General features: G+C 43.7%; 1 protein-coding gene across 3 annotated transcripts; it reads right to left on the reverse strand.

Moving 5' to 3' along the window:
- UBE2G1 (ubiquitin conjugating enzyme E2 G1) lies at positions 1-25,841 on the reverse strand. 3 transcript variants are annotated; one of them, XR_011682445.1, is made up of 7 exons: positions 25,522-25,841; positions 10,644-10,746; positions 7,833-7,930; positions 6,569-6,747; positions 3,282-3,405; positions 1,337-1,372; positions 1-1,214 (listed from the first exon to the last, which is right to left on the reverse strand). XR_011682445.1 is itself a non-coding variant. In XM_071448241.1 (6 exons), the coding sequence occupies exons 1-5, from the start codon at positions 25,565-25,567 to the stop codon at positions 3,319-3,321; spliced, it is 513 nt and encodes a 170-aa protein (XP_071304342.1). In that variant the 5' UTR covers positions 25,568-25,840; the 3' UTR covers positions 1-1,214; positions 3,282-3,318. The 3 variants fall into 3 exon arrangements, 2 of the variants coding, with proteins under 2 accessions (XP_071304342.1, XP_071304343.1); XM_071448241.1 differs by lacking the exon at positions 1,337-1,372 and having other exon boundaries at positions 25,522-25,840; XM_071448242.1 differs by lacking the exons at positions 1,337-1,372; positions 25,522-25,841 and having other exon boundaries at positions 7,833-7,925.
- Between the last annotated feature and the right edge of the window lie 460 nt (positions 25,842-26,301).

Genomic DNA, 26,301 nt, shown 5'->3' on the forward strand with positions numbered 1-26,301 from the left:
TTATTGGAAAAAATTATATTTTGGAAGAACTCACTACAGAAGGTGACAGAATTCCAAAAATCAAATTACATGAAAATATACATCGCCATCTTCTTTGTACATTAGGTGAGGAAAACTCTGAAGTAGAAGGCAAAGCAGATGAAGGGCCACAGAAAAGAGTAAAGGAGGGAAACTATTTTTGATACCAAACCCAGAAGTTAGTCATTTGAAAGCCTACAGATGTGCATGCTTGAACTCAACCTTGAGAAAAAACAAGCCTCCCCCCCCACACACCCCACCCCACAAACAGGCAATGAAAAAGGCAAACCAAAAATTTCACCCATAAAAAGCAGCTCATTCCTATCTTGGACTAACTTAGTCAACCAAACTTCCAAGTGAAAGCACTCAAGTCCTTGGAAGTTAAAAATCCATCAGGCTGCTCAAGGGTGCTCCATGGCCAGTTTTATTGCTATACCAAATTCAAGAAGGATGAGTAATTGGGTTTAAAAAAGGGGTGGGAAGAAAAAAAAGCACCTTTGAGACTACAAAGGTCATCGTAAAAGAAGACACAAGTAATTGATAGCAAATCCTTTCAGGGTTTAATTAGGAAAATTGTAAGTTCTGATGGGGGAAATAAAAGGGACCACATTTCCAAAACCAAAAAAAAAAGAAAAAAAAAAAAGGAAAAAAAAAGAAAAAAAGATACTAAACTTGAATAAGCAAGAAATTTTAATTAAGCCTTGGTGGGTCAAAGGAAAATTAAAGTGGGAGGAAAAAAAAAACAAAACCAAAAAAACCAACTTAGTATCCTAATTGGTTTTGACATGCTTCACAAGTTGTTGTTTTTTTTTTAACTCAGGAAACAATGAATAGGGAGAGAAAAAACCGGCTAAAATCTTTAGAATTTACACAATTCTATCCCTAACTACAGACAGCATTATTTGGTACAATGTGTATTTGTGGATGTACATGAACAGTATATATATTATCCGGATCATGTTGTGCTATGTACACATCTTTACAATTCTTCCTGAAGGTTAAAGCAGTTCATTAGATTTCAAAATGCGTAATCATCTTGTGTTGGCACTTGTTAGGCTCTTGTCAGCATTGATAACTGGCATGTTTTATTGCAGCCCAGTTCCAGCCAGTGTTTGCCAACTTGTAACAACAGAAGTCCAGCAATAGGTGGGTAGAGTGCAGGAAAAAAAACAGTGCCATGTTTCTCAATTGGAGACCTGCAAAGAAATCACAGGTATTAAAATAAAACCCCTCCTCACCCTCAATTATTTTCAAGATGTTAATTAAGTTTTTCAAGCTCAAGAAGATTAACTATTACTTGTTCAAGAGCTTCACATACCTCTGAACAGAAGATGGATAAATCCAAACTCATCACCTGAGAAAGCCTGGAGTTAGTTGAGCACACTGTGTGTCCAAGCTCAATTATGAGACTTTCTGGCTCCTGTACCTCGCGTTGCTTGTCGAGCGCGCAGCGTGCAAAGCTTGGATTATTCACACACAGGGCTAAACGTGGCAGATTTATCACTGAAAGTCTGTGCATTACTTACTGTGAGAGGCAGGTACAGCAGTGCTCAGCAAGCACTGACACCACAGCCCCCAGTCCCACTGGGCTGGTTTGAAACCAGCTGTGGCCCCTTCTCATCCAACTCCCTGCCCAGCGCTCACTTGGGAGGAGTCACCAGACTTAGAAAAGCTTTTGCCTTCCAGAAAAGCAACACAGCCAATTACTTAAAATATTTGTCAAGAGCATTGTTTCACTATAGCTAAGTTCAACATGGCAACAGAGCTGAGGTTAGTTAAGGATACTCTGGAGTGTTACTCACAGTTACTCCCTTTCTCCAAGACAGGAAAAAAAAAGTCAGCAGCATTAACAATTATTGCACTCCAGTTATAGGCAGTACAAGACTTTCTGTTCCTTTGCTTAGTCTTTTGGTCAATATTAAGCATTTTTTATGTTTAATCCATACTGGGGAAAGTTCCTTTCAATCAAAGCATTTTTGCAAAGAGGGACTGCAGAACTAATTTGTCACAGATGGAGCCTTCCCCCAACCCCCCCCTCCATGTTTACAAAAGGGTAAGAAAGGAACTCTCTCCTGTACAACTGTGATTTAAAAAAACTACCCAGCAGAAGAATGTAGTAAGCTGCTCTGGTTCAGTCTGAACTACATACAGTGCCATAATTCTGTCCCTGTGAATTGTGTATGCTGTAGGTAACCAGTAAATGTGGATTTGGGGTTTGCCAGCCAAATGGGTCAGAGCAGTTTATTTGCCAAACCAACCATTAAGAGAAGGCAGCTTCAACATGAAGTTCTGTTTTGCTTTGAAAAGCAAGAGTGGGAAATTATTAGCTCATGGAGGAAGTTTTCCCTTGGCATACCCAAGATAAAGTGACCAAAGGCCAGGGATTTAAGGGCCATGCTTTAATACAGAGCTTACTACAAGAGGTTATTTAAAAAAATGTCCCATTAAAACCGAGATGGGATTGTGTCAATTAGAGTAAGTATCTTGAGCCAGAAGCTCTTTAACAGGGTGGCAAAAAAAATGCAAATATCACATCAGCTCCTCTCAGGTCAAAACTTGTCCAAGCTCTCAGATATGCCACAGTTCAGTTTCCAGGCAGAACACAGCTGGTTTTATGAAGCTTTTCCCAAGCCTTCCTCACTAAAGATGTTTCTTGGGCTGCTGAAGAGAACACCACAGTTCTTGATATTATTAACTGGTAATATCTCAATTTGATGCTTTCTGCTGTGCCAGGAGATTTTCTGTTAAAACTCCCATAGATACCTGAAACAAACCCTTCTCAGTGGTTCCTGGCAACCTCACTGAAGTCTCATTTAACTCCTATGTGCAACATGCCACCAACATCTGCAAGATAATCCACAACTCCTGAGATAACAAGACTTTTAAGATGCTTTTAAGATTCTAGTAACTATTCTTCACAATAATGAATATCAAGGAATTGTCACCCCCTTCTATTACAGCTCCAGTAACCTCCAAGTGCCATTAATAAAGCAGGATGAATTTTGATAAAGAGAAGTTCAACTTCTGAACAGCATAAAACACAAGAATACAAGAGAAGTTCCCCAATTTTGGCAGAACAGGCTGTCAAGTTCTTTTAGTCTTTAGTACTGCATACAGGAAAAGAGCTCCACTGAGATCATGCAGCTGAGAAGAAAGGTTTGGGAGTTTCTTTTTGCTTTTGAGGGGGAGAAAAATACTTCAGCAACACTTAAGCAGGAAATCCTCAACTCAGGTAACTGACTCATCTTGAGAAGGATACTTACCCTGAAAAAAGTGAAGCTACTAGCTGCTGAATAAGTGTCACTCAAAAGCAGTTTCTTGGCTTTTTCTTACACAGCGGGCAACTTTTCTTTTAAATTCTCCATTTCTGTCTTCTCTCCATTCTTTCTGTAATTGAATAGACAGCTTTCAGATGTCAGTCCTACAACAAGGAGTTGTACAAGCTCTAGGAAGACTCTTGTTGTTCATGTTTTCAGACATTAGCCATCTAGCCAACACCTAAATTTGCTTACAATCATTGAGCTCCTCACTGAAAACCTGTGATATTCAGGACTGTCTAAAGTTTGCTCTGGGTTTCTGTGCCAGCTGCTTACAAGACAGTGAGGATGTAATTTTCCCCTTGGATTTTAGGCACACTCCAAGACTAACCTGGTGGCTTACCAGTATTTCACACTGTCTGTGGTAAAACCTATTTGCTTCAGCCTGCAAAGTAGCAGCAAACTCAACAAGCTGTTGTTATGTGTTCCAGACAGTGTCTTTAACTGTGAAAAGGGTACACAGGTACTGTGAGCCAGCAGGTACTCAGAGATTTTTTAAAAGACAGTTTCAGTTCCCTTCAATCCAGGCAGGACACTCCAGGACAGAAATACAGAAGTCACAGTCTCTAGAAGAGGCCCAGCAGTGTCCTTCGAAAGCAAACACTCCCAGTTAGATACGGCTGTAAGACACTGGCTCTGTGAGAAAGACCTTGGGAGAACACTCAGCTCACCTACAGGGCTGGGCTCTGTGACAGGGATCTGGTTTCAGAGCTGCAGAGATGAAGAGCCAAGATAAAGATGAGCAGGAAGATAGGAAAGAGGGAAGTCTGAACCCAGAGATGCACCCATCAAGGTAGCAAAAAAACCTACACGAGAAAGTGCAGCCAGGTTTGTTTTGTGCCAGGCTCACAAGGAGCTCAGATGAAAGCACAGGAGCACCAGGTGTGGTTAAGATTGATGTGCTGGGCACTGCCTTCCAGTCAGAAGTGGTGGGGAAAATATAAAGAACCCCTTATTTCATGAAGTTCTCCAGTTCTTAGTTTCTGATACAAGCAATATATTCTTACTGCAGGGGTGAGGGAAGGGGTTAAAAACCCCCACCTTGTCTCAGCTGATGCAATCTAGCACACAGCACCTTTTCAGCCCCACCTGGAGTGGAGGCTGTGGTACTTGGAGTGATAAATGGCATACCCCAACATCCATCACCTCCAAGCTCACCTAAACCATCAGCATGTTGGAGAGCCCAGCACGTCTTTACTCTTCTATGAAAGCACAAATAAAGCACTAATTAGTTTGTTCTTTTTCAGCAATTCATGCAGCAAACATTTGGTTCCTTGGACTGGGACATAGGACAGCTTACACAAGATGGCTTAAAGCCAAGAAAAGCATTGAATTTGTGCCCTCTGAGCTTCAGAGTCTTAGTTTTTATTTCTACTTTTTCTATTCATAGTTCTATGAGTTGTTCAGATTTGAATAGCAAGCAAAGTTTCCAATTTGACAGCTGATTCTCCAAAAATGTAATTTTAGGTCATGAACTGTTCTATTTGCTTTTCAAAATATCTATTCAGGTTCCTGATCCTCATTTTTCTCCCACTCCAAGAGACAGTACTCCAACATGCACAGTTCATTTTTTCTGAAAGCAGGTATATCCCCTGCTCCTATAATCCTGTGAATTGCCTGTAACACCTTATTCACTAAACTCACTTAAAAGCAGAAACTACTGACAGCAGACAAAGTATCTTATAGTAACTGCCCAAGTTTATTGCTGTACTAAACACAGGAGCTGCTGATTCTTCATTACCCTGAGTATGGTTTTTTGCTAATATGAAGAGATCTACAATCCAGCAGGAGAACCAACTGCTCCAGCAGCACTTCTAAAGTTCCTTGAAACATGTAATGCCACAGTCAAAAGAAGTTTCTAGTATCCAAAGTGATGCCTCACTATTATCTTCAGCCAAATTTAAGGTTTTTTTGTTCTTTCATGCTGGACTACAAAAAGCTGGTTTCATTTTTGACCTTTACCCTAAGGCAAATTCATTTTGTGTCAAACTTTCCTAAGGAAAAAAACCAAAAAAATAAAAAACAACCCACTCCTGAAGTAGCTGTCAGAGTGGGGCACAACACAAAAAGTCTGATGTCAAGAGGGTGACAAGCACAGCTAAAACCATGTGCTTTCTCCAGGCTCAGGCCAGCTACATTCAACATGCATGAGTTTGTGAAGTGAGGAGTTCTAACTGCACTTTTAGCATTTCATTAATAACTTGCTCCTGCTGGTGCTCAGCAGGAAATGTCCATATTTCCTGGGTGTCTGTTTCCACCAGCAACATGGCACAAAAAGGGGAGGTCCAACACTTAAAAAGGATAAATGAGGAAATTGTTCACTGCAACTTTTTGTTTGTTTTCTGTTTTCCCATTCAATTTGTTCTACATGAGTCTGTTCCCATAATGATTTTTCAGAGAGCTCAACCACCTTTGAAAATACTCACAACACAGCAGATCAAAGGCTCCAGGAAACTACTGAACTCCCACCCACTTTGGGAAGGTATAGCTTGGCTGACAGAACAGGTTAACATTCCTTTACAAAACTCTGCATCTCACAATTCCCATCTCATTCCTCACTCCCACAGTTAAAAGAGCAGAACTTCTCTTTTATGAGAAGACAATGCTCACTGCTGAACTGCAATTCAGGAGCTTGTCAGTTATGTCAGATGAGCAGGGCCTCAAGTCTGTCCCCCTATGCCCTTCCAGAACTGAGACCTTTTTTCTCTCCCCACTACAAACATTTCTCAGTCTCATTCTTATATTCTGCTCTAAACACAGCTCTTCTAGAGAGCTGATAGCTGGGTTTGTACACACTCACAGCACAGGCCATGGTCCAGAATTCTGAATCAAATGCTTCCATCTCACACCTGCAGATTCACCCTGGCCTTTGGCTGTAAATCAGACCATTTTCCCTCACTCCTGAGCCAGTCAGTCTAGTCTGGGACAACCCTCCCTGTTGAGTTGAAGGTGAGATGCCCAGTAAAGCCTTTGAGTACCTTCTCAGAGCACAGACCCACACAGTCAGACCCACTGCTCTCATCCATGGGACAGGCAGACTGCCCTAGAGAAGTGAAAGGAACTTCCCAAGGCTAATCAGTACTTCTGTCTGACAACATCACTGCTTTTCCCAGCACAATGGCAGCCTCAGCCTGTGACAGAAAAGCTTCTTCCCAAGTTCCTGTTTGCTAAACCAGAACTGCATTGCAAGGTTTCTACACTGAAGACAACTGGCAGACCAAGGAAAGCCTTACCGCTGCATCAACATTAGCAGGAGAATCACCATTGGGATCTGCCAGCATAGAAATAACACTAATCATGATCGTTTCCACTGTGTGAATGGGAAGCCAGCGTTCCTCAGGTTTTTCATAGCCATATTTGTCTTCTCCAGGCTCATGAAGAATTGAAATGCAGACATCGCCGTTCTTGTCAACTACAAAATAGAACAAGGCACATTTCAGTCACAAACAACATGCTGGCATTTCTTCAGGACAGTCAGGAACTGCTCATCTTCATTCCAGCTACTCTGAAACACTGTTAGTGGAAACACTTTATAAAGAAGGAAAGTAATGAACTATTGCAGAACTTAAACTGTAATAAACAGGGCTTGGTGGGAGTCTGAATGTGCCTGGACTCCTGACAGAGAGGGCACAAGGGGAGGAAGGGCTCAGTCTAACACCACATTGCACTTCTCAAGAATATTTATTTAGACAGGCTTCCACTACAGCCTTTTCTGTTAAGTTCAGCAAACTCGAGAGTGACTTTTTTCCACAGCAACAGCATCAGCTGGATATTACTGGAACATATTGAAATATGATTTAAACTGCTGGAATTAGAAAGTGCCTGACAAGTACTCTGGTATTTCCAGAGCTGAAACTGACACAGCATTAAAATATTCCCTTGTCCTTTTGATGGGAGCACTGTCTCCTCCCACCTTTCAACATCTACAGTTTCTCAAGTTGAAGAATATTTTTATTTCCCAGTCAAACCATCTTCTGTTTTATTTCACCTTCCCATCCAATCTCCATCAGTCCATAGGTGAATGAGGCATTAGGAGAAGTCTCCTTTAGAGAGACTAAAAGATTTCTTTTCATGCTTCACTAGATGAGGACAACCTTGGGCTTTCTATACTGAGCTGCCAAGTCAGTAACAGCAAGATGAAATAATTGAAGGTATAACAAAAGGCAGCTATAGAAGTCAAGTTTTTCCTCAGACTAGAATTTTGCACTTTGGAAAAAAATTAAGAAAAAAATTAAGAAAAAAATCCCTGAACAATTACCAAGAATGCAAGAACCTACTCAGAATAGCTTCTGAAAATACTTTACAAGTATTTTATGCTCTCAGAGTAGCACTATTAAAAACTCTGCCATTGTTATTACTTCTCTATTAAACGAGGATGGCAAAGTAAAAGCAGAGTTTCATATTTCTAACATGAACAGAAATGTATTTTATTTGTCTTCACTTTCTGCATTTTAGTTCTGAACTGCAAAAAGAAATTGAAACTTTGACATTTCTTACCATTCGGATGCCAGATTTCTGTGATGAATTTCATTTTTGGCGGCCTCAGTGGGTAGTCTTTTGGAAAAGTAAGATGAGCCTTGAAAACACCACCTTCACTGGGGAATCAAAAATATCTTAGTAGAGTTTCTTGTAAGCTTAAGCTGAAGACTGGAACTTACTGATGTTCTAAGTTTACACCTCACACAACTTAACATCATGTTGGTAATTAACAGTATCAACACTTCCATATGCAATCTAAGGAGTTTCTACATTCAGAAGATCCTTTCACAAGATACTGCCAGTTCCCCAATGTGATCTTTTTTTAGAACTGGGAAGATGTTCCAGAGGGGAAAAACCATGGGGGTGGGAAGGGGGAGGGAAAAAAAAAAAACAACCAAAAAACTGCCAAGGAATTCACCATCTGGAATCACAACTTATATTTTTTTCCTCACAGTACATTTATTAACAGGAAAAAAAAAGGTATTGCCAATAACTGCCTTTCTCAAGTCCAGCCCAGCAGACTCCCATTTTCCTCTGCTAGAGGCCTCAGTCCTAATTTTGTGGTCTCAGTCTGCAGCAGTGAGCCCCAGGGAAAAAATGCAGAAAGCTCTGGCTGTGGGTAGAGTTTATTTAATGTATTTATTTAATGTAAAAAGATTTCCAATGCCACCTTTTCAACACTAAACTGAAGTGACTCAGGCATGACAGTGAGGTGTCCTGCATTAGTTACCCACTCAACTGGAAAACAATAATAAACAAGAAACATCCATGTGGAGTTACAGGCCAGGAGTAGTGCCTTTTGAAAAGGTGAAGGTCTGTATTAATGGAAAGGTTTACAGATGGAATACTTTGCTAATGTCAATAATATTTGCCCTGCTACTGTCATTTCTTCTAACTGAAGGTTGTAACAAAATTTGGAATTGCAAAGGCAGAGCAGAAAGTGGAACATGAACCCCCAAAGATGGCATGAGATGCATGGTGTGACAAGCTACCCCTCAGCATCCACACACACACACTAAACAAGTGGTGAACAGAAAACTGTTCAGTGTGATTTTTTTCCTGTATTTGTAAAGGAGTAGGAATCTCTAAAGTGCACTGGCTACTGAGAAAAATAACATGTTTTACCATCATTATTAACCTAAGGGGTGCAGCTCCAGCAAGTGTCTCAAAAAAAAAACCAAAACAACCCCCCAAAGAAACAAACAACAAAAAAATAAACAACCCCAAAAAGCAGTGCCTTTAAGTAACTTGGCTCTTTGAAGCAGCTGAGGGGATCTGAACCCACAGCATTTATTTTTCACAAGTTTTAGAGAACCCACAGCATTTATTTTTCACAGGTTTTAGAAATGGCAGGCAGTTTCCAAAGAATCCTTCATCCCAGGAGAGGTGAGAATTCCAGAAGCACTGTTTAAACATCCATAATGTGAACACAAAGGAGAGCTGGATTGCATTTGTTGATAGCCCCAAACCAGTCAAAGCCTTTCTTTCAAACTGAAGAAGTCCTTCCTTCCCTTTTTAAAGAAGCAGATCCTAAAGCTACTGGGCTGTAGGGCATCCCTGGTTGCCCCATATCAACTGCATATAAATACATGTTTTAAAGTGGATACACATTAGATATCAGTTAATGAAATACAGCTGTCAATTAAGGGAGATCAATGCCATTTTTAGCAATATTCCTTAGAAAAGGGTTTCTGTCAGTAGAGTAATGCACTAAGTCTAAAGTTTATTCAAGTAAACTCAGAATAAATGAAGTGGTACCAGGAATGAGAGTGATGTTTGAAAATTGTTTAAGTTAAACTATTATATATGACCATCCTCATGAAACAGCCCAGGGAAGAAGGGCTCAACCCTGAAAAACAATAACCAAGGACTGGAACAGAAGTTTCTTACCTAAAAGCCTCAAAAAAAGTTCAGGATTCAAAAGTGGAGTTTAAAAAACCACTATTGCAACTTTCAACACCTAAGATGACAATCAATTAAAAGCAGCATTTATTTCTTGACAATATTTATAAAATTGCCATGAGAATATAACATGTTCAGAAAAGGTCAATAGAAGTTGGAGAAACCATCTCATGCAAGACATGAGAACCACAGTGCAGTGAGCTTGAGGAAAAGCCAAGCAATTTGATAACTGGGTTGAAATATTCACTCCAAGTCTGCTGACAGACAGACAGACAGAACTTCATGCTGCAATCAAAACTGACTCCAGTGAACGTCACTAGGCTTTTTGTATCAGTAATTCACCACTGCAACAGCTCCGTGAGGAGAACAGAGGGCATCTGCAGGAGTGCACCTTCAACTGAGCTCTCCTGGGCACAGAACCTTTCCCAGAAACTGGAGCAGGTGTCACCCCAAAGTGCTCCAGGTCACACCTGGAAGTTGTCCCATCTCCATCTGACAGGATTTGGAGCCAATTCTGTGGACTGCTGAGGTTTCCTCCAACTACATCCCACTGAATGGAATATTCTCCTACCACCATGGTTTAACGTGGCACTATCAGCTGAGCTACAGCCTCCCAGCAGCACCAGCAAACAGGGGATTTTATCTGCCTTACCTACATGTGAAAGAAAACAGAAGCTGCCTCTAAGTGCACCTTTTGTCTTTCTTTTCCATACAAGTACAAAGAGATCAGTGTTGCATTTTCCCAGGGGAGCAAAGCAGTTTAGAACTTCTACATAGCAAATCCAGCTATTTACAGGTACTCTGCTAGCAACAGAGGAGCATTACCTGATTTAGCACAAGGTTTTGGTTGGCTTCGATTCACTAGGAGCAAACTAGAACTAGTAAACCCGAGTTCATTCAAGTTTCTGTACAAGTATCAGTACTTACTATAGTGTATCTGGAGGACCAATAATAAGGACTTCCCATCGATAAAGATCATTGTCATCTATTAAGCCCGCTGAAAAGCCTTCCACTGGATTTTTGTTGAGCTCTGTGTAGGAAAAAGAATTTAAGAGAACTTTAGGTGTCTATAATACACATTTGCTGGTTTTGCTCCTGTGCCCATACAGCACCAAAAACCCCCATGACATTTGGTGCTTTATCATGGCCTGAGTGAGTGCCCTCAGCTCCCCCAGCACCAACACTTCTGTCAGAGCTGGGACCATGTCTGACCCTAAAATTCTGTGTAACGTGAGCAGAAGGGCCAGAACAACACCCAGCTATGGGGCATGGTATCCTAAACTAGATACCAACGAGTGTTTAAGTTAGGAAACTTCTAATAATATAGGCTAATAATAATATATCTAATAATAACTTCTAATAAGTCAGGCTTTCTAACAATACAAGAGCTTTACAAGAACCCCAAGGAGCCAGCTTAACTAATGTCTGTCTTTAACTCTAGAAAATGTTAACAACAGACCAAAGTCACATTATGTTTTTATTTAAAAGCAACATTCTACTTTGTTTAAATGATTTTTCTTTCAGACTCTGAAAGCATTTGAGACCTGTGCCAGTGAATTCTGGAGAGAATGATTTACTATACTCTGAACTAGTACAAGAGGACATGGAAGATAAGCTGCTGTGCTGTTCAGATATAGAATTGTGTCTTTATTTCTTCCTTTTGCTTCACAGTTCTTTTCCACAGTGACAAGCTGTAGAGCATTCTAAGTGTACAGGCTACTTCATAGAGTCACTGCCAGATAGAGGCTTCTCTGGGAATAGCTACACACAAATTAACTCATAGCCAGGTCTAGACTCCACTGAACTTCTGTTATCAGCCTGCTCCAGGAAAAAAAACCTGTAAGATCTGGAATTAAATCCTCCAATGAGTTTTGTCTATAATCCAGTGGTGGGGGTAGGAAGGTGAGAACATCTATTAACTGACAGCTTCAAGTCAGAAATCACATTAAATGCCATATTTATGAGAAATTCAAATTCTTCATCCAGCATTTCCAACAGTAAATGTAATACAGAAATTACATCAGAAATGCCATATTTATGAGAAATAAATTCAAATTCTTCATCCAGCATTTCCAACAGTACACACAAAGTCCTGATAGATCTTGGGTACTTAGGATACAGGAAGGGGGAAGTTACTCCTTCAATGGGTCAATAATTTGCAAATTAAATTAAGAATGGTAGTTATTGTGGAAAAAATACCAAAAAAGCCAACCAACCATACTTATTTTAACCTGTCAGACTCTATGCAGTCCTCATTATTCTGTTCCACAGCACAGCTTGTCCACATATTCCCATTTTGCAAACCTAAAAAAGACTTAAGAGGGCCTTCTAATGCCCTCAGGCACACGCAGAGGAACCTCAAGTGAGAACCTTGTACCTTTCTGGAGAAAAAGCTGCCATGAAATCCAAACTGATTTGCTCATAAGCTTGCAATCATTGCTGACCAGTTAAGTTGTGAACTATTTAAAGTGTGGCTGAAAAAGGCAGGAAGAATCAATTCAAGCCCTACACAGAGGAGTCTAAGTCCACCCAGGGTAAACAAAGTGCTGAGCTCACGTGAAGGAGCCAAGGTCCTGAAGAGGGAGAGAGCAGGAACATCAACTTTGGTCATTACTAATTCAGTCAAACTTATCCACAAGGATGACTCAATTCAAAATCCCAAGGGACACATGGCAAGGGGTTTTCCTAGGAGCTCCTCAGAAGGGTGTGATCAGGAGGTAAGGTCAGGCACCCAGCCCCAAGGTGCAGGACAAAGTTCTGGGTAAAAAGAAAGAAAAGTAACATCACAGGCTCTCTAAGCAAGATGCAAACCTCAGACCCAAAGGCTACAGCACGGCCATGCCTCCTCTAAGCAAATCAGTTTTCAGACTCGGGTATTTATGAAACTTTGTGGAAACAGCTGCACAAGCTTGGGTAAGTTTTTAATCTTAGCTGGAAGGGCAGATAGCCTAGGTGAGCAGCTCACTTTAAAAGAGTCTCACCACTCTCTTACTACCTCTTTAATACAACCATTTCTTCAGCATGGTCTATTAAAAGTTCCACCACCTCAGTAGTTGAACATAACCTGCTTTTTCAGGCAGGATTTCATTAAAAAATTGCCTATTGCTTGTGAAAAAAACATCTCTGCTCAGGACATGTACATCATCCTTTCAGATATTATTAATGCTGTAATACAGAATACCCACTGTAGTAACTACAGAAGTCAGTAAAACCTATTATTTGAATTCTATCTAACCTAAGACTTTCAAACTTGAATTTAAGCCTGTGAAACACAAGTGCCATCATTTCTGCATTTCCACAGAGAAAAAAGGATTTGTGCAGAGTTGTGTGTGAACTGCTGTAACTCAAACTGCTCACATTCAGCTTCTTTATTGTTTGCAAGTTATCACTGCTCACTGATAAGACTTTAAAGACTGCCAGAACTTAAGACTAAAAAAAATCAGAATGTTTCTCTCTATTTAAAATGCCACATTATTTCCAAAGCCAATATACAGATTTTCTTCTCTATTTCTTAACATGTACTGTTTCAATTTCTTTCTACATCTGTCTCAGCCTCAAACAACTTTATCCCTAAGTAGTTCAGAACATTTTTTGTGTATTTATTCCCAAAGAGAGACAGCTCTTGCACTCTGACTCTCACCTAGGACCATGTAGCACTACACTGGCAAGAGAACCTGGGAGAAGGAGCAAGATTCCTGGATGCCAAGTCCTTTAATGTAGAACATCTGTAAACTGTATGAAAGGGACAATCATTGACAAAAATCTTCAGTTAAAGCAGTTAAAGAAGATTGCTTAGTGGATGTTGCCTGTAAAGCAAATGAGCACATCACTTCTATTACAGGAGGTGCCATCAGTCTCAGCTTGTGAAAAGGTTCTTTTCCTTCCATGACAGCAGTATTGAAGCACAGCTCAAGCAGCTGCTGATTGCAGAAACACTCTTAGAAAAACAATGAATATAAGCTCATGCACCTTCTCCACAAGAGGTATGCAGAGTTACCATCAGCAATTTAAAAATGAGCTTTTCCATCCCGATTATTTATGTTAAACTAAACAACACGGCTGGCAGGCAGACAAAAAAGGAAGTCTCAGGAAAGTTCTGCACTGAGACACGAAAAGCATCATCCTTGGCTGCTTTACCCTGCCAGTAGCTGCTACTCATTAAAACCTGCAAACACCAAGGCCCAGTATTTGTTTGGCTCTGTTTTTTTTCCCTGGATATAGTGAGTGCTGTGTAGCAGAAAAGTTAAGCAGCAGTACCACCTGTCTCTGGCCTCTCTCTGCACTGGCTGAGGCTCCCACAGCACTGAAATCCCTGCACCAAAAGCCCCAGGGAGCAGCGATGCAGGCAGGGCACAAAAGGACCTCACAGACACAGCTCAGCGACACAGGGGCTGCTGCCAGGCCGGTGTCACTGCCCCGGGCGAGTGACACTGAGGGAGTGACACCAAACCCGCAGCCAGGGCAGGACGGGACACCTGCTCCCTGTGCCTGCCAGTGCCCAGCAGGCACAGCATTAACTGCTTGCAGCCTGGACTGAGCTTCCCCACACAAACGTGGGGGAAGCAGAGGACTCGGCTCCTTCTCCAGGAGGGGAGAGGGGAAGCAGCTCTCAGTGCAGGGCCCCTACAAAGCCCTGAAGAGCTGCAAAAGCAGAGAAGCCAGGCACATGTGAAGAATTGGATCCTTACACATTATTTTTCCAATAGCTTTACTTTGAGATTTTTTTTTCAGCTAAAGATATGCTGTGCTTTTTAAACATGAATGAGTATATTAACGTATTTCCATTATGTCCATACCTAACTAAATGCCATTTACTTGCAACTGCTATATATTACAGTCTGTTGTTCAGCATTTCCGACAATATTTTTTGCATTTCTGATTATTTAATAGGCATTTTTCTACTCAGTAAAATAAAACAAAAATCCAAAACATTCACTCAGTGTGGAAGCAGTTTCAGGTAGAGCCCTTTGCAGACCAAGAAGCAGCTGACAGCCAAAGCAGCACACACCTGGACAGCTGCCAAGCAGCAACATACTTGGAACAGAATCCAGTGTCTGCTTATAAATTAGACATTCAGTTCCTTTAATCCCAGTCCTGAACCTGGAATTAAATCCAATACCTGATTTGGGAGGTGAGGAAGACTAAAGGCCCATAATCCAAGAGAGTTGTTTAAATCCAGAACAGCTTCTCAAGCCCCATGGCTCCCTTTGCACATGATCTGCCACACAACACAGTCTCTCCCTTTAGCTCTTACTAAAGCAGAACTAAGTTACCATTGCCTTAAACTTGAGCCAACACAGTACCATGGGCTGCACTTCCAGTTTCAGTGTTTAGTTTACATCAAGCTACTGATGTTCCCACACTCACTGAAACTGCCTTTATATAAGCCCAGAGACTTCACCAATCCCAGAGCAAAACAGCATCAACAGAAATGACTAAGCAGAAGGAGGCCCACAGCTCCCTAGAACAGCTATGTAAGGCATCCAAACTTTTCAGCCTGACACCCAGACAGCCACTGCAGATCAACTCTTTCAGTATTTGAGCTACATTACAGTACAGAGCTTCAAAAATATGAGTTCCTAGAGTTTTTTAACAGCAGCCTCTTTAGTAAGTTACACAGTGTGTGAGTTTTGTGCAGCCAGTGAACAGAGTGCAACACAAAACCAGACTAGGGAGCCCAAGTCCTGGCTAAGGTGTCTGGATAAACCATCCAGCTGGCTCACACAGCTCTCAGAGCAAGCAGGCTATTCTGACACTTTATATCTGCTGCACCTTCGACTATTCTAACACTTTATATCTGCTGCACCTTCGACTATTCTAACACTTCATATCTGCTGCACCTTCGACTTGTGCTGTCTCAGCACCAGTCCAGGAGCTTCCAACAACTGTTCACACTGAAAATCCTCATTCTAGACTCTTCTCTGTATCCCATACTGTGACTTCCCTATAGCCCTATTACTTCACTGAGGTCACTTACAATTTCCAAAACTTTCCTCCATGCAGGGCCCAGCTGTACATCTCAGATTCTAGAGAACCAGGGCTGAGATTATGATAAAGTAACATGATCTCTCTGTGGAGATGTATTCCCCAAGCTCTCCATTTCATCTTTCATCATGTTCTGTCTTGCTCCACAAGCTCATCCAAGAAGTTCAGACAAAAGGTAGCACCAAATATGCACACACTCCTGATAGCCACTGTGGGAGTGACAAACAGACAACACTTAGAACAGATTAAGCCTCTGAAGGACATGGAAATTATTTTGAAGGGAGACTACAGTAGTAAAGACAAACCTGTCTTTAGCAGAGATTCTAGCAATCATTTCAGTAGAAGCTTTAGGTTTGACTTTAGCCTGGCCACTAACTAATTTCCAGTGCTCCACACATCACTCCTTCTTAATAAGGGCAGCACTTCAGACATTTACAAATCAAATTTTCTGAGCTCAGAAAATTTGTAAGAAGGGTTTCAAAATAACAGGCAAGCTGCATCTCAGTGCAGTGCTACACATGTTTCTGTACTGCTCCACTTGCCATCTCCTCAGCTATACCTGTGAAGTCTTCCTTAGATTTGCAGAGAAGGACAGAGGACAAGGCTGGAGGTTTCTTGTTTGATTTTTGGTTTTATCCCAGTTAAATTCCTAGCCATAGCCATAGTTCAGCTTTGCAAACAAGTGGAGAGCAGCACTAGCCCAAAGTCCCTAAAACTGCCACTAATATGAGGATTAAGGTACCAGAGAAATGGACATTGGAATTATTTTATGAGTAACACATCACATTATTCTCGAATTAAGCTAAAAATTGAGTTCCTTGACTCTGTATATTCTGTAGCTGCATGGTCATAGCAGTCATGACATACCTGGAGACAGACAATTGTTAGTTTAGATGAGTTATTTAGTGGAAAACTGAGTCCTAACACATCAACCAGGAACTTGCAGCTCTTTGGTATTGCCTTGGTTCTTAAGGAGCTCCCCACAATCCCTTAAGCCCATGGAGGTGGACATCAGCAGACATTTCATTGCTCCTTTAGATTTCTCTCTCACAGGTCTCTAAAGCAGCTCTTAGACAGTCTCAAGTGGAACACAGACACCCAGCAACTGCTCTAAGCTGGCAACCCCATTTCCCCAGCCCAAAGTCTGTTCCTGGGCCCCATTTCACCTGAGGGTCCTACAGACAGCCAACAACAGTCACAAGCTGTTCTGAGGCATTTCCCTCCTGCAGCACTCTGCACACACGGACCCTTCTGTGTGCACACCCTCAAACCAGTCCTTTTCCAACATCCCAACACAAGGAAGGTCTGCCTCCCCCTCCCTCAATGCCATTATTTGCCATGAAGCAAACATCTAAACTTAAGTTACTGTGGACCACATTGTGCCTACTAAGCCCACAAATCTCTTCTTTCAAAACAAATGTGGTGTTGCAATTCTTTCCTGTCCAAATCACTGGAAATAGAAAACACTCATCTGATGAAAACCTTTGAATGCTGTAGTGCTGTTTGAAGTTTTGAAACTTATGCTTCCAGAATTAAGGTTCTCAGAAGAAGTTCAGAATATATGTTCAAATTACCATCAGCCATGTAATTTTGGTAGAAATCAAGGTAAAATATTTCCTGAACAGCCTTCTTTGACTAGACTGCTAGAAGCATGCTGTGCATCACATCAGAGCAGAATCCAGCACAGTTACACCACCCAGCTTAAAATGGAGGTTGAATAAGGTCTGTTAAAAGACCACAACAACAACATTCCCTGTAAGTTCTGAATTTTAAGGGGAAGAGCTATGAGGAAGGGAAAAACAAGGATAGCAAAAAGAATTGGAAGAAGCCTGATTGGGAAACCCAGATGTAAAAGGAAGCAATTATGTCAGCAGGGAATATTCAGTGCAGTGCTTTGCCCAGAGTCACCTGCAGCACAGAGCCACATTCATCTGTCACACTCAATGTCACAGAAATGCCACCTCCACTTTGTCCTCCACGTTTCATGCCTGTTTTCACTCTTAAGAGTTCGACAAGTATTCAATGGGTACCTGCATTTGAGATGGTCACCCTCAGCAGCATTCAAGAGATCTTATCAGGGTAAGTGGTTCCTGAGGCACCATTGATTATCCCATCCCAAAGCAGGTGTCAAAAACAGGTCAGATGAATCACACTCTACACACACTTATTTCTCTCACCTGCAAAGAGACTACAAGTTTCAGATGCCTGCTGTACACAACTGCTGGAATTTGGCAGGACAGGTGCCATTAATGTAGCAGAATTTACCATGGACAGGACAAGTTGATTAACTCCTTAAAAGCTAATTATCATTAGACTAAAGCTAAGGAAAAAAAAAATCCATCCAAGTATCTTCTGAGCAGTCACATACACATTAATCATGAAACAGCTCCACTGCACAGAGCCAAGGGCTCTAAGATGAGTTTGGTTCACAGACAAAACCAGAACAACATTAGAAATCCACTGCAAAGGCTCTATGCCATGCCTGTGCCACAGGGAGGTACTAACATCTGAGAGACCTGTTAACATCTAAGCTGTTGTGCAAGCAGAGAACAATTTTCCAGCTTGTTTTCTCTCCTGCTTATAATATGAATAACAGGTTTGCATATCCTAACTTGAGCCACATTGTCATCTAGAATTGTTTTAAGACATTCCTTTAAATGACTCCTGACAGCACCATCTTCTAGATCAACAGCAAATGCCAGCCAGCTAAAAAACCAGCCAGCTTGACCTATGAGGTGTATGATGACAGCACAGAAATACATTTCCCTTAACAATCCACACACAGAGACTTGTATGGGAAAACCTTCACAGAGGGGTTTCTATCAGAAAGTTTTTATTACTCTAAACCTGTGCAACAACTGCTAACATTTCTGTCCAGGAGAGCAGATATTTTTATGGAAGCCCATTTCAATTAGATTGCTATACTTAGTGTTCTTCCAAGGTCTGGATATCTGATCTCTGCTCCAGCTGATATGCCTTGGACCTGAGAGTAGGCAAGAACAGCAAGTATGAACATTCACACTCGCAGGGTGGCCTAAAGCTCAAGCCTACGAGAGACTGTCAGTGAAAGATCTCAAGGGCAGACCCTGAAAGGTAGGCACACACCACTGAAAAGTGAAGCAGAGGCACAGCTGGGTGAGAGCAAAGGCCTGCACTGCCCTGACTCCATTCCCACACACTGGAACAAAAAGCAGACAGGAGTTTCAGGAGTCACACACCCTCTTCCTCACACAAGCCACCTGCTCTCCTTTCTCCAGGCACCCAAGTCTGCACACTCATTTTAGTATTTAGTTAGTTCTTGCTTTCAGAAGAGCAGCCACCCTTCAGATCAGTTCCACTTCATTAGAACCCCATCTCTATGCTAGGAACAAACTGTTGTATTTTACATCAAAACAGAAGTTGATTAAACACACTACAGGAAGAAAATTTAGCAGAATGCCTACTTGAGGCAAGCAAGTTTCACCTACAAAGGTCACTTAATTTCAAACTGTTTAACACAGGGCATTGGGGGTACTAAAAACCAACTTGCACCAATCACAGAAGGGACCAAGTAATCCCACATTAGTTGAATATGCATGTATTGTTCCCAGTCTGTCTTGCACTGAACAGACATTTCAACAACACACAGAAAAGTCAAGGCAGAATCAGCTATAATTACATGTGGCTTCATCTGAAGACCATTCACTCTGCTTGATTTAGCCCTATCAGTTTCTCCTAAATACACACATATACAGCCAATCAATAAATCCTTCCTTTGCAGTTCTGCAGCAAATAACTACAACACTGAGGCTGGAATCAGCACCAATCACAGAAGTCAAGACATTTTAGTTGGCTTTTGCATGATTTAACATCTCCAAATGAAGCTCTTCCCAACAAAGCAGAAATTCTGATGAAAGTATTTTCTCAAATGGGATTAATTTTGCTCCTTACTTCAGAGGATCTCCAGCAATGTCCTCCCATTCCACTATTCTCCAACCAAACATGAATAAATCACTGTAGTGCCAGATCCAGATATGCCCTTCCTTTGGTGTAACTTACAATGCCTTGTTTGGGGGGAGCAGAGAAGGAAAGAACTCACTCAGAGCTACTGGCAAGTTTGGTTCTTTCCCTGCAAGATTAGTAAGCTGACCTAGGCAGAGCCAAGGCAGTGACTCCTTGGTGAGGCAGGTTCTTGCTTCATCCTGTTTAAGCAAGTGGTTGAGTCATCAAGCCCTTCCATTCTGTTTAGCTAAACCTGACTTTCCAAAACTGCCAGCACCCCTGAAATTTTGCTGGTGGTGCTGTTAAAAATATTCTTTCCTTTGAAGATGTAAAGTTCAGATTATTTCTACAAGAGAAGCATTTGGAAAACTAACATGTAGCAGGCAAAGTTTGCCATTAGTCACATTTATCATGTTATTTACAGTGCAACAGAAATTCAGGCTGCTTGTGCTGCTGTAGTGATTGAAATATGAGCAAGGCCTGTGTCTTAGCAATGATATTGTCTATAAAGCCAGCTTTGATAATTCGGTCAGCACAACCTCACAGAAACAGGATTACCTCATCTGCTGTAACAGGGCTGTCAGGGGTTAAGGTGGCTGCTACACACATGCACCCCAAAAAGCATCAGGCCAAAAAATTGATGGTTATCTAAAAACATGAAAGTCTTCTAAAAACAATATGCAGCGGTGTTTATCATTTCAGGACCAATTAAAATGCTAAGTTTTACATGTGCAGGACCTTGGAGTCCTAATTATTTGGGATAATACAGAGTATTACTGTCCATATGAACAGACCTTCACAAGGGAGATAAAAGAAAATCTAATATCAAATGAATCCTTCACTCAGAGGCACTCAAATGACTTTCTTACAGACAAACTTACTGTAAACAAAGGTGGCTTATACACCAGCCACCCCAGAAACATGCATCTCAGCCTTGATGTATAAAGTGATCCTCATTCTGCAATTCCCTCTCCATTCACTACTGAAATAGATTTTTTAAAAAGTCCTATCTAACTGCCAAAAATTCAACTAGCTCAACATTACCCAGTAAGATTCTTCCTCAGAAGAAAGTAAAAGTTGTTCAACTGTCACATTAAGTATTTAATACAGTTTTCCAACTCGCTAGTTTTTAATTAGACATTTCTGCTTTGAAACAAAAGCTGTATACACTTTAAACTGAAATAAGGCCACATTTCTCATATTTAAGAAAAGCATTAGAGTGGCTTTTCTGTATCCTAAGTTGGAGATTATTTACAACCCAGCTCAACTTCAGCCAACAAAGGCATGGTTATTCCCATTTCCAATGCTCCATGTTTATGTTCCAGAGAACTCGCACTTCTAGTTCCACTGTGTGCTGCTGATTTAACTGCGTCCTCCCTGTGTGAGTTTGCTGGTTGAACTAGACAAGTCTGCCTACTCTAAAGCCTCTGTGTCAGCAAGAATTTGGCAGAAAGATGAAATGAAAGTATTCAGAGACATACCTCAGTCTGTAAAACCTTTGGGCTTGACAGCGCTGGAGACTGGGAGAGAAGCTTTACACGCTGTTGTCTGCATTTCTTTTTAAAGAACATAAAGTTTTGGGGCTGTAAAAAGAAGTTATCCTCCACCAGTCCCCTGGGGGGTGAACTCTGCTAACCCAGTGCTACACCAATCTACATTTTTTAGGTTCGGGGCACTTTTTTTCTTTTAGTTTTTCCTGCACTCTGCCTGGAAGAAATGGACAGGTCATGGCTTCTGTTTCACATTATTATCAAGCCACAAAGTGTCCCCCTCCTCAAAAACAAAACAAAACAAAAACACAAAAAAAAAAAAAAAAACACAAAAAAAAAAAAAAACCAAAAACACCCAAAAAACCAAACCAAACAAACAAAAAACCCCCAAAACCCAAACCCCCCCAAAAACAAAAGAAACAAAAACCCTAAAATCAAAAAGAAACCTCCCCCTCGCAAGAAAATAAAACACCCACCAAAAAAACCAAACACCACCAAAGGTAGGAACAAATATGTTTGAATTTTAAGATATTTCCAGAAGCTGCTACTGCTTACAACTAAGTAATTTGATTTGAGAGGGAACCACATTTAATTTGACAGATATCCATAGATATCTGATCCTCTAGCTCTGGTTAGACCACCCTTTTAAAATGGCTTTGATATTAAGAGATCCCAAATCATCACTTCCTTAAGACTTAAAAAAACCCCATAAAAACTACCCAAAGTTCTTACTACTTTGAATTGTTCTTGTGCCTAAATGGGGGCAAGCACATGTCAATATAAAAACAGCTACTACACTTAGTCCCTGGGGGATCCAGCTCAGTATTTCATTAGCAAAGGCACTGTGAAACCACACAGAATTTGGGAGATTAAACATAACCCACATGTAACTTGAAGTTGTATTTTGTGGCTGTCATTGAAGGTCCCTTCTCTCTGAGCATTATCAGGATCCAGAACATGCCACTGAAGCACACAAGCATGTTGTACATGGTGCTGTGGTACCAGCTCCCTGCTCAGGTTACAAGCCAGCTTGCTTGCAAAAAAAGAAAAAGAAAAATCCAAGCCTGTCTTCATACACTCATTGGAGCAACTTCAGGTTGTGCTGTCAAGTTTTGCTCTGTTTGTAAAGCCACTGGTTTACATCTCACTGACAGCCAGCAGCCTCATCAGCTGACCTATACTTTGCCAAAGTAGTCAGGAATTAAACCAGCTCATTAAAGTGCTCCATGCCAGACACCTCCTTTCCCCATAATTAAGAACCAAAGCATATGGGGGACCAAACAGGTAGCTACTCTGAGAATTACTGTTTAATATTCCTCCCTCTCCTGCCATTGTTTTTAATTCTAGGCATTGAAGAGAGACAGTCAGGGTCTCACCATTACAGAACTTTTATACTCCTCAATTCCTCCACCATGGTATAGGTTTCAGATTCTCACTTCAGCCTCCCTTCATTTCTGGATGCTTTGCTTCAGCTTCAAATCTGTCATTATCAAAGCACAACTGAATGATCTAGAGCAATTTAAACCAGCTTAGAGCACATAACTCACATCAGCTGTCTATTTACTGTTCTCCAAAACCCAACCACCAGGTACAACTCCATGACTCACCACACCTGATATAGACAAAAGCTGTGTGGAGCAGAGAGACTGAGTATCAGTCCCACCAGGACAATTACCACCAGAGTGGTGGCTTTTGGCTTGAGGTGCAAGAAACAACGTGGGTATTAACAAAGGGAGCAGGTGAGACTTGGAAGACAGTCAGCAGTAGGGAAGGAAAATCACGAAGCTCAGACTCTGCACTATGACTCCAAGGGGCCTGACACCAGAAAAACCAGGGTCAGTCCAGTGCCAGCCCAGTTCAGATGTCACATAGGAAATTGTTTCTTCCTTTCTTAATAGGAAATAGATACGTGGTAACTTTCTCAGGTCAGTTATGCCATGTAGGACCTTTGAAGAGTTCAAGACTCTTCTTCAACGCTCACCATACTTCATGCACACACAAAGTCACTTCTAATACAGTTTCAATTTCTTTTAGTACATGTAAAGGGATACCAAAGGTATTGATATTACTTAAAACAAAAGCCCCAGAATAGCTGCATGATGCAAGAAAATGGCTGCATTCAGTGCAGCTGAATCAGTAATAGGGGCAACTAGAAAAACTCACCAGTTTTTACCAGCACACATAAAGCCTTCAGATAAGAGTGAGCAGAAAGTTAAACAGAAGTGAACCCCTAGATCTAGTAGTGTACAAATGTACTTACATATCCAACCAGTCTGTGCTTCCACAAGGCCTTAAGACCTCACAAGACCAAAAAAAGAAAAAAAAAATACACCACAGAAGCTGAATACTTACTATCAAGAGACTTCAACCAAATGTCCAACTTTCTTTTGTGGAGCACAATTACTAGATCAAAAGAGAAATTTCAGACAGCTGAACAACTACTCTAGGTTACCAATTTTTTTTTTTTAATCAAGTTAGAAAGCAACTATTCTACACTGTTTCCCTTTAGAGATCATGAATAGCAGAAGCTTCACATCACATCCAGTCTGGAGCTCCTCAGTAAGCCCATATCGAGGCATTATTAGCTTATCTGAACGTGCAGACACCTCACTGAGTGTCACTAATAACTTCAGCAGTTACCAGGCCATTAACAAGTAGATGCTGATGTTCAGGACTAAGGCCACAGTATGCGATTTTTAGCCACAGTACAAGATTTGTTGGGTTTTTTGAAGACCTTTACTTTAAAGGGGCAAAACGTTCTGTGCTAGTAGTTAACGATATTGAAGTTTCTCAAACTGATCACCATCCAAACCCAGAAAACAGTGCTGGAGATGCACAAACACATCATCCAGCTCGCTATACCCGGTTATGCAACCTCATCTCCTTGCTGCTAACAATGCTGCTTTCCACCCTAAGGCTTCCAACGACATTAACTGAAGTTTCGGGCCAAAACCCCGCTCCGGGAATTCCTGTGCCACCCAGCGACCCTGTCCCTTTGTATGGCTATTCGGCCAACTCCAGCCAGCTTGGCGATTGCACGAGCTTAGGTACACCTGGCACACATCCCCTTGACAGGGTACGAAGCAATTTTTTACGTAAGGGACAAAAAAGGCGACCCGATTCTCCCAAGGCACCACGCAGACCCGTGCGCTTCCTCGAGTGGCCGGCCGTATCCCGGCCCAGCAGGCAGAGGATGCGGCGAACATGTGCAAGTGGGGGAGGGAGGAAGGGAGCGCTGCCGGCTCGTTTCCCTTTAAGTGTGGCAGCGCACACATGGAGCCGCATTGTGCGGCCCCGCGCATGCGGGGCCCCTCGGCGGGGCCGGGCCGGGCCAGCTCGGCCGCCCGCCCGGGGACAAAGGGAGGGGGCGCGGCGACACCGAGCCCGTCTGACACCCCGATGACACCCCGCTCCCCTCGGCCGCCGGCCCGGCCGCAGCACCCGGGCCGCGTCCGTCCCCCAGCCCGGTCCCCAACTCCTCCTCCCCCGCGCCCGTCCCGCCCTCTCGCCCCCGGCGGACCCCCCCGCCCCTCCCCGCGGGTCCCCCCGCAGCGGTCCCACCCGCTCCCCCGCCCGCACCCGCTGCTGCCCGGTCATGTCCCCCCCGCCGGTGCCTGCGGAGCCCCCGCCGCTTCTCCTGACAACAAAGGGGCCGGCGGCCTCCCCCTCCTGGGCACGGGAGGTGAGGGGGAGCCGGCGAGGGGAGGCGGGACGAGGGCACCGCAGGTCCCCTCAGGAAGGGCTGCGAGTGCGGGGAGTCAGCCTGGGCCCGGAGTGCCTCGTTCCGGGGGTGGGGGAACGATCCTCCTTCCCCCGCTTCTTTCCGGCGCCTCAGAAACACCCCCAAACATCAGCCCGCACACAACCCCCGCGCTGCGGGACGAGCTCCGGCTCGGTTCTCCCCCCGCCAGAGGGAGACGGGACCGCAAGGGGAGGGGACGAGGAGTCCTCCAGCCTTGGTACCGGGGGGCTGGGGGGTGCCGACAAGCGCGGCCGGTGCCACTCCGCGCTCCCCCGGCAGGACGGGGACAGCCGAGGGGACGCTCCACCACCGTGCCGGCCCCGCTCCCCTCCCCCGGCTCCCCTGGCAGCAATCGCCGGTCGGGCTCCCCCTCCCCCGCTCGGCCTAGTTCCCTCGGCTCCCGGCTGGGCACAGCACGGCGAGGGGGGGCCGTAATCTCCCCTTCCCCCTCACACACACACGCACTCCCGCCCGCCCCCTCCCCGAGCCGGCGCCCCTTCCTTCCACCGCTACGGGCCGCGGCCCCTCCGAGGCCGCCCGGCCGCTGCTCCCCCGCGGCGGATCACCCGCCGCCCTCCCTTCCTTCCTCCGCCGCCGGCCCAGGTACCTGCTAGTTGTCTCCGCAGTAGCAAGGCGGACTGGAGCTCCGTCATTCTCCCCCGCTCTGCCCGGGGAGGGAGTCCCAGCGGCGGCGGGGACGGCGCGGCTCCTGGCGCTGCGAGAGGTGGCGGCGAGCGTCCCTCAGCCCGTCCGCTCCACGCCCGCCGGGGGTCTGGCTCGGCGCCGGCCGCCACAGCACGCAGGGTCCCGGGCAGGGCAGCGCGGCCGTGGCTCCGAGCCGCCCTCCGCCTCCTGCTCCGAGCCCTCAGCGCCGCCACCTCCTGCTCCCCCCGCCAGGAATTTCACCGCACTCGGGCCCGCGCAGGCGCAGTCGGGCCGGCCGCCGGGCTTCCGCGCCGCCATCTTGAGAGCGGCTGAGGGGCGGGGAGCCGCGCTCGGCCGCCATGTTGGGAAGGTCCCTGCCTGCCTTTCCTGAGTCAAGCCTGAGTTAGCGGGGAGGAAGGGAGAGCGCTCCGTGAGGGGAATCTCCTCACGAAAGACATTTAGGGACACAAACTAAAGCACAGCAAGTTCCACCTCAACTTGAGGAAGAATTTATTTCTGTGAGCGTGGTAGAGCACTGGGACAGACTTGTGCAGGGAGGGCGTGGAGTCTCCCTCTCTGGAGAAATGCCAAACTCACCCGGACCTTCCTGTGTCACCTGCTCCAGGTGACCCTGCCTTGGCAGGGGTTAGACTGGGTGATCTCCAGAGAGCCCTTTCAACCCTAACCATTCTGGGATCTGCAAAGGCCCTCATGAGCGACATTATTAGGAAGGAATGCTTCC

This window comes from Agelaius tricolor, unplaced genomic scaffold (assembly GCF_023055355.1).
Source record: "Agelaius tricolor isolate 1412-34295 unplaced genomic scaffold, bAgeTri1.0.p SCAF_25, whole genome shotgun sequence".
Taxonomy (NCBI): Eukaryota; Metazoa; Chordata; class Aves; order Passeriformes; family Icteridae; genus Agelaius; species Agelaius tricolor.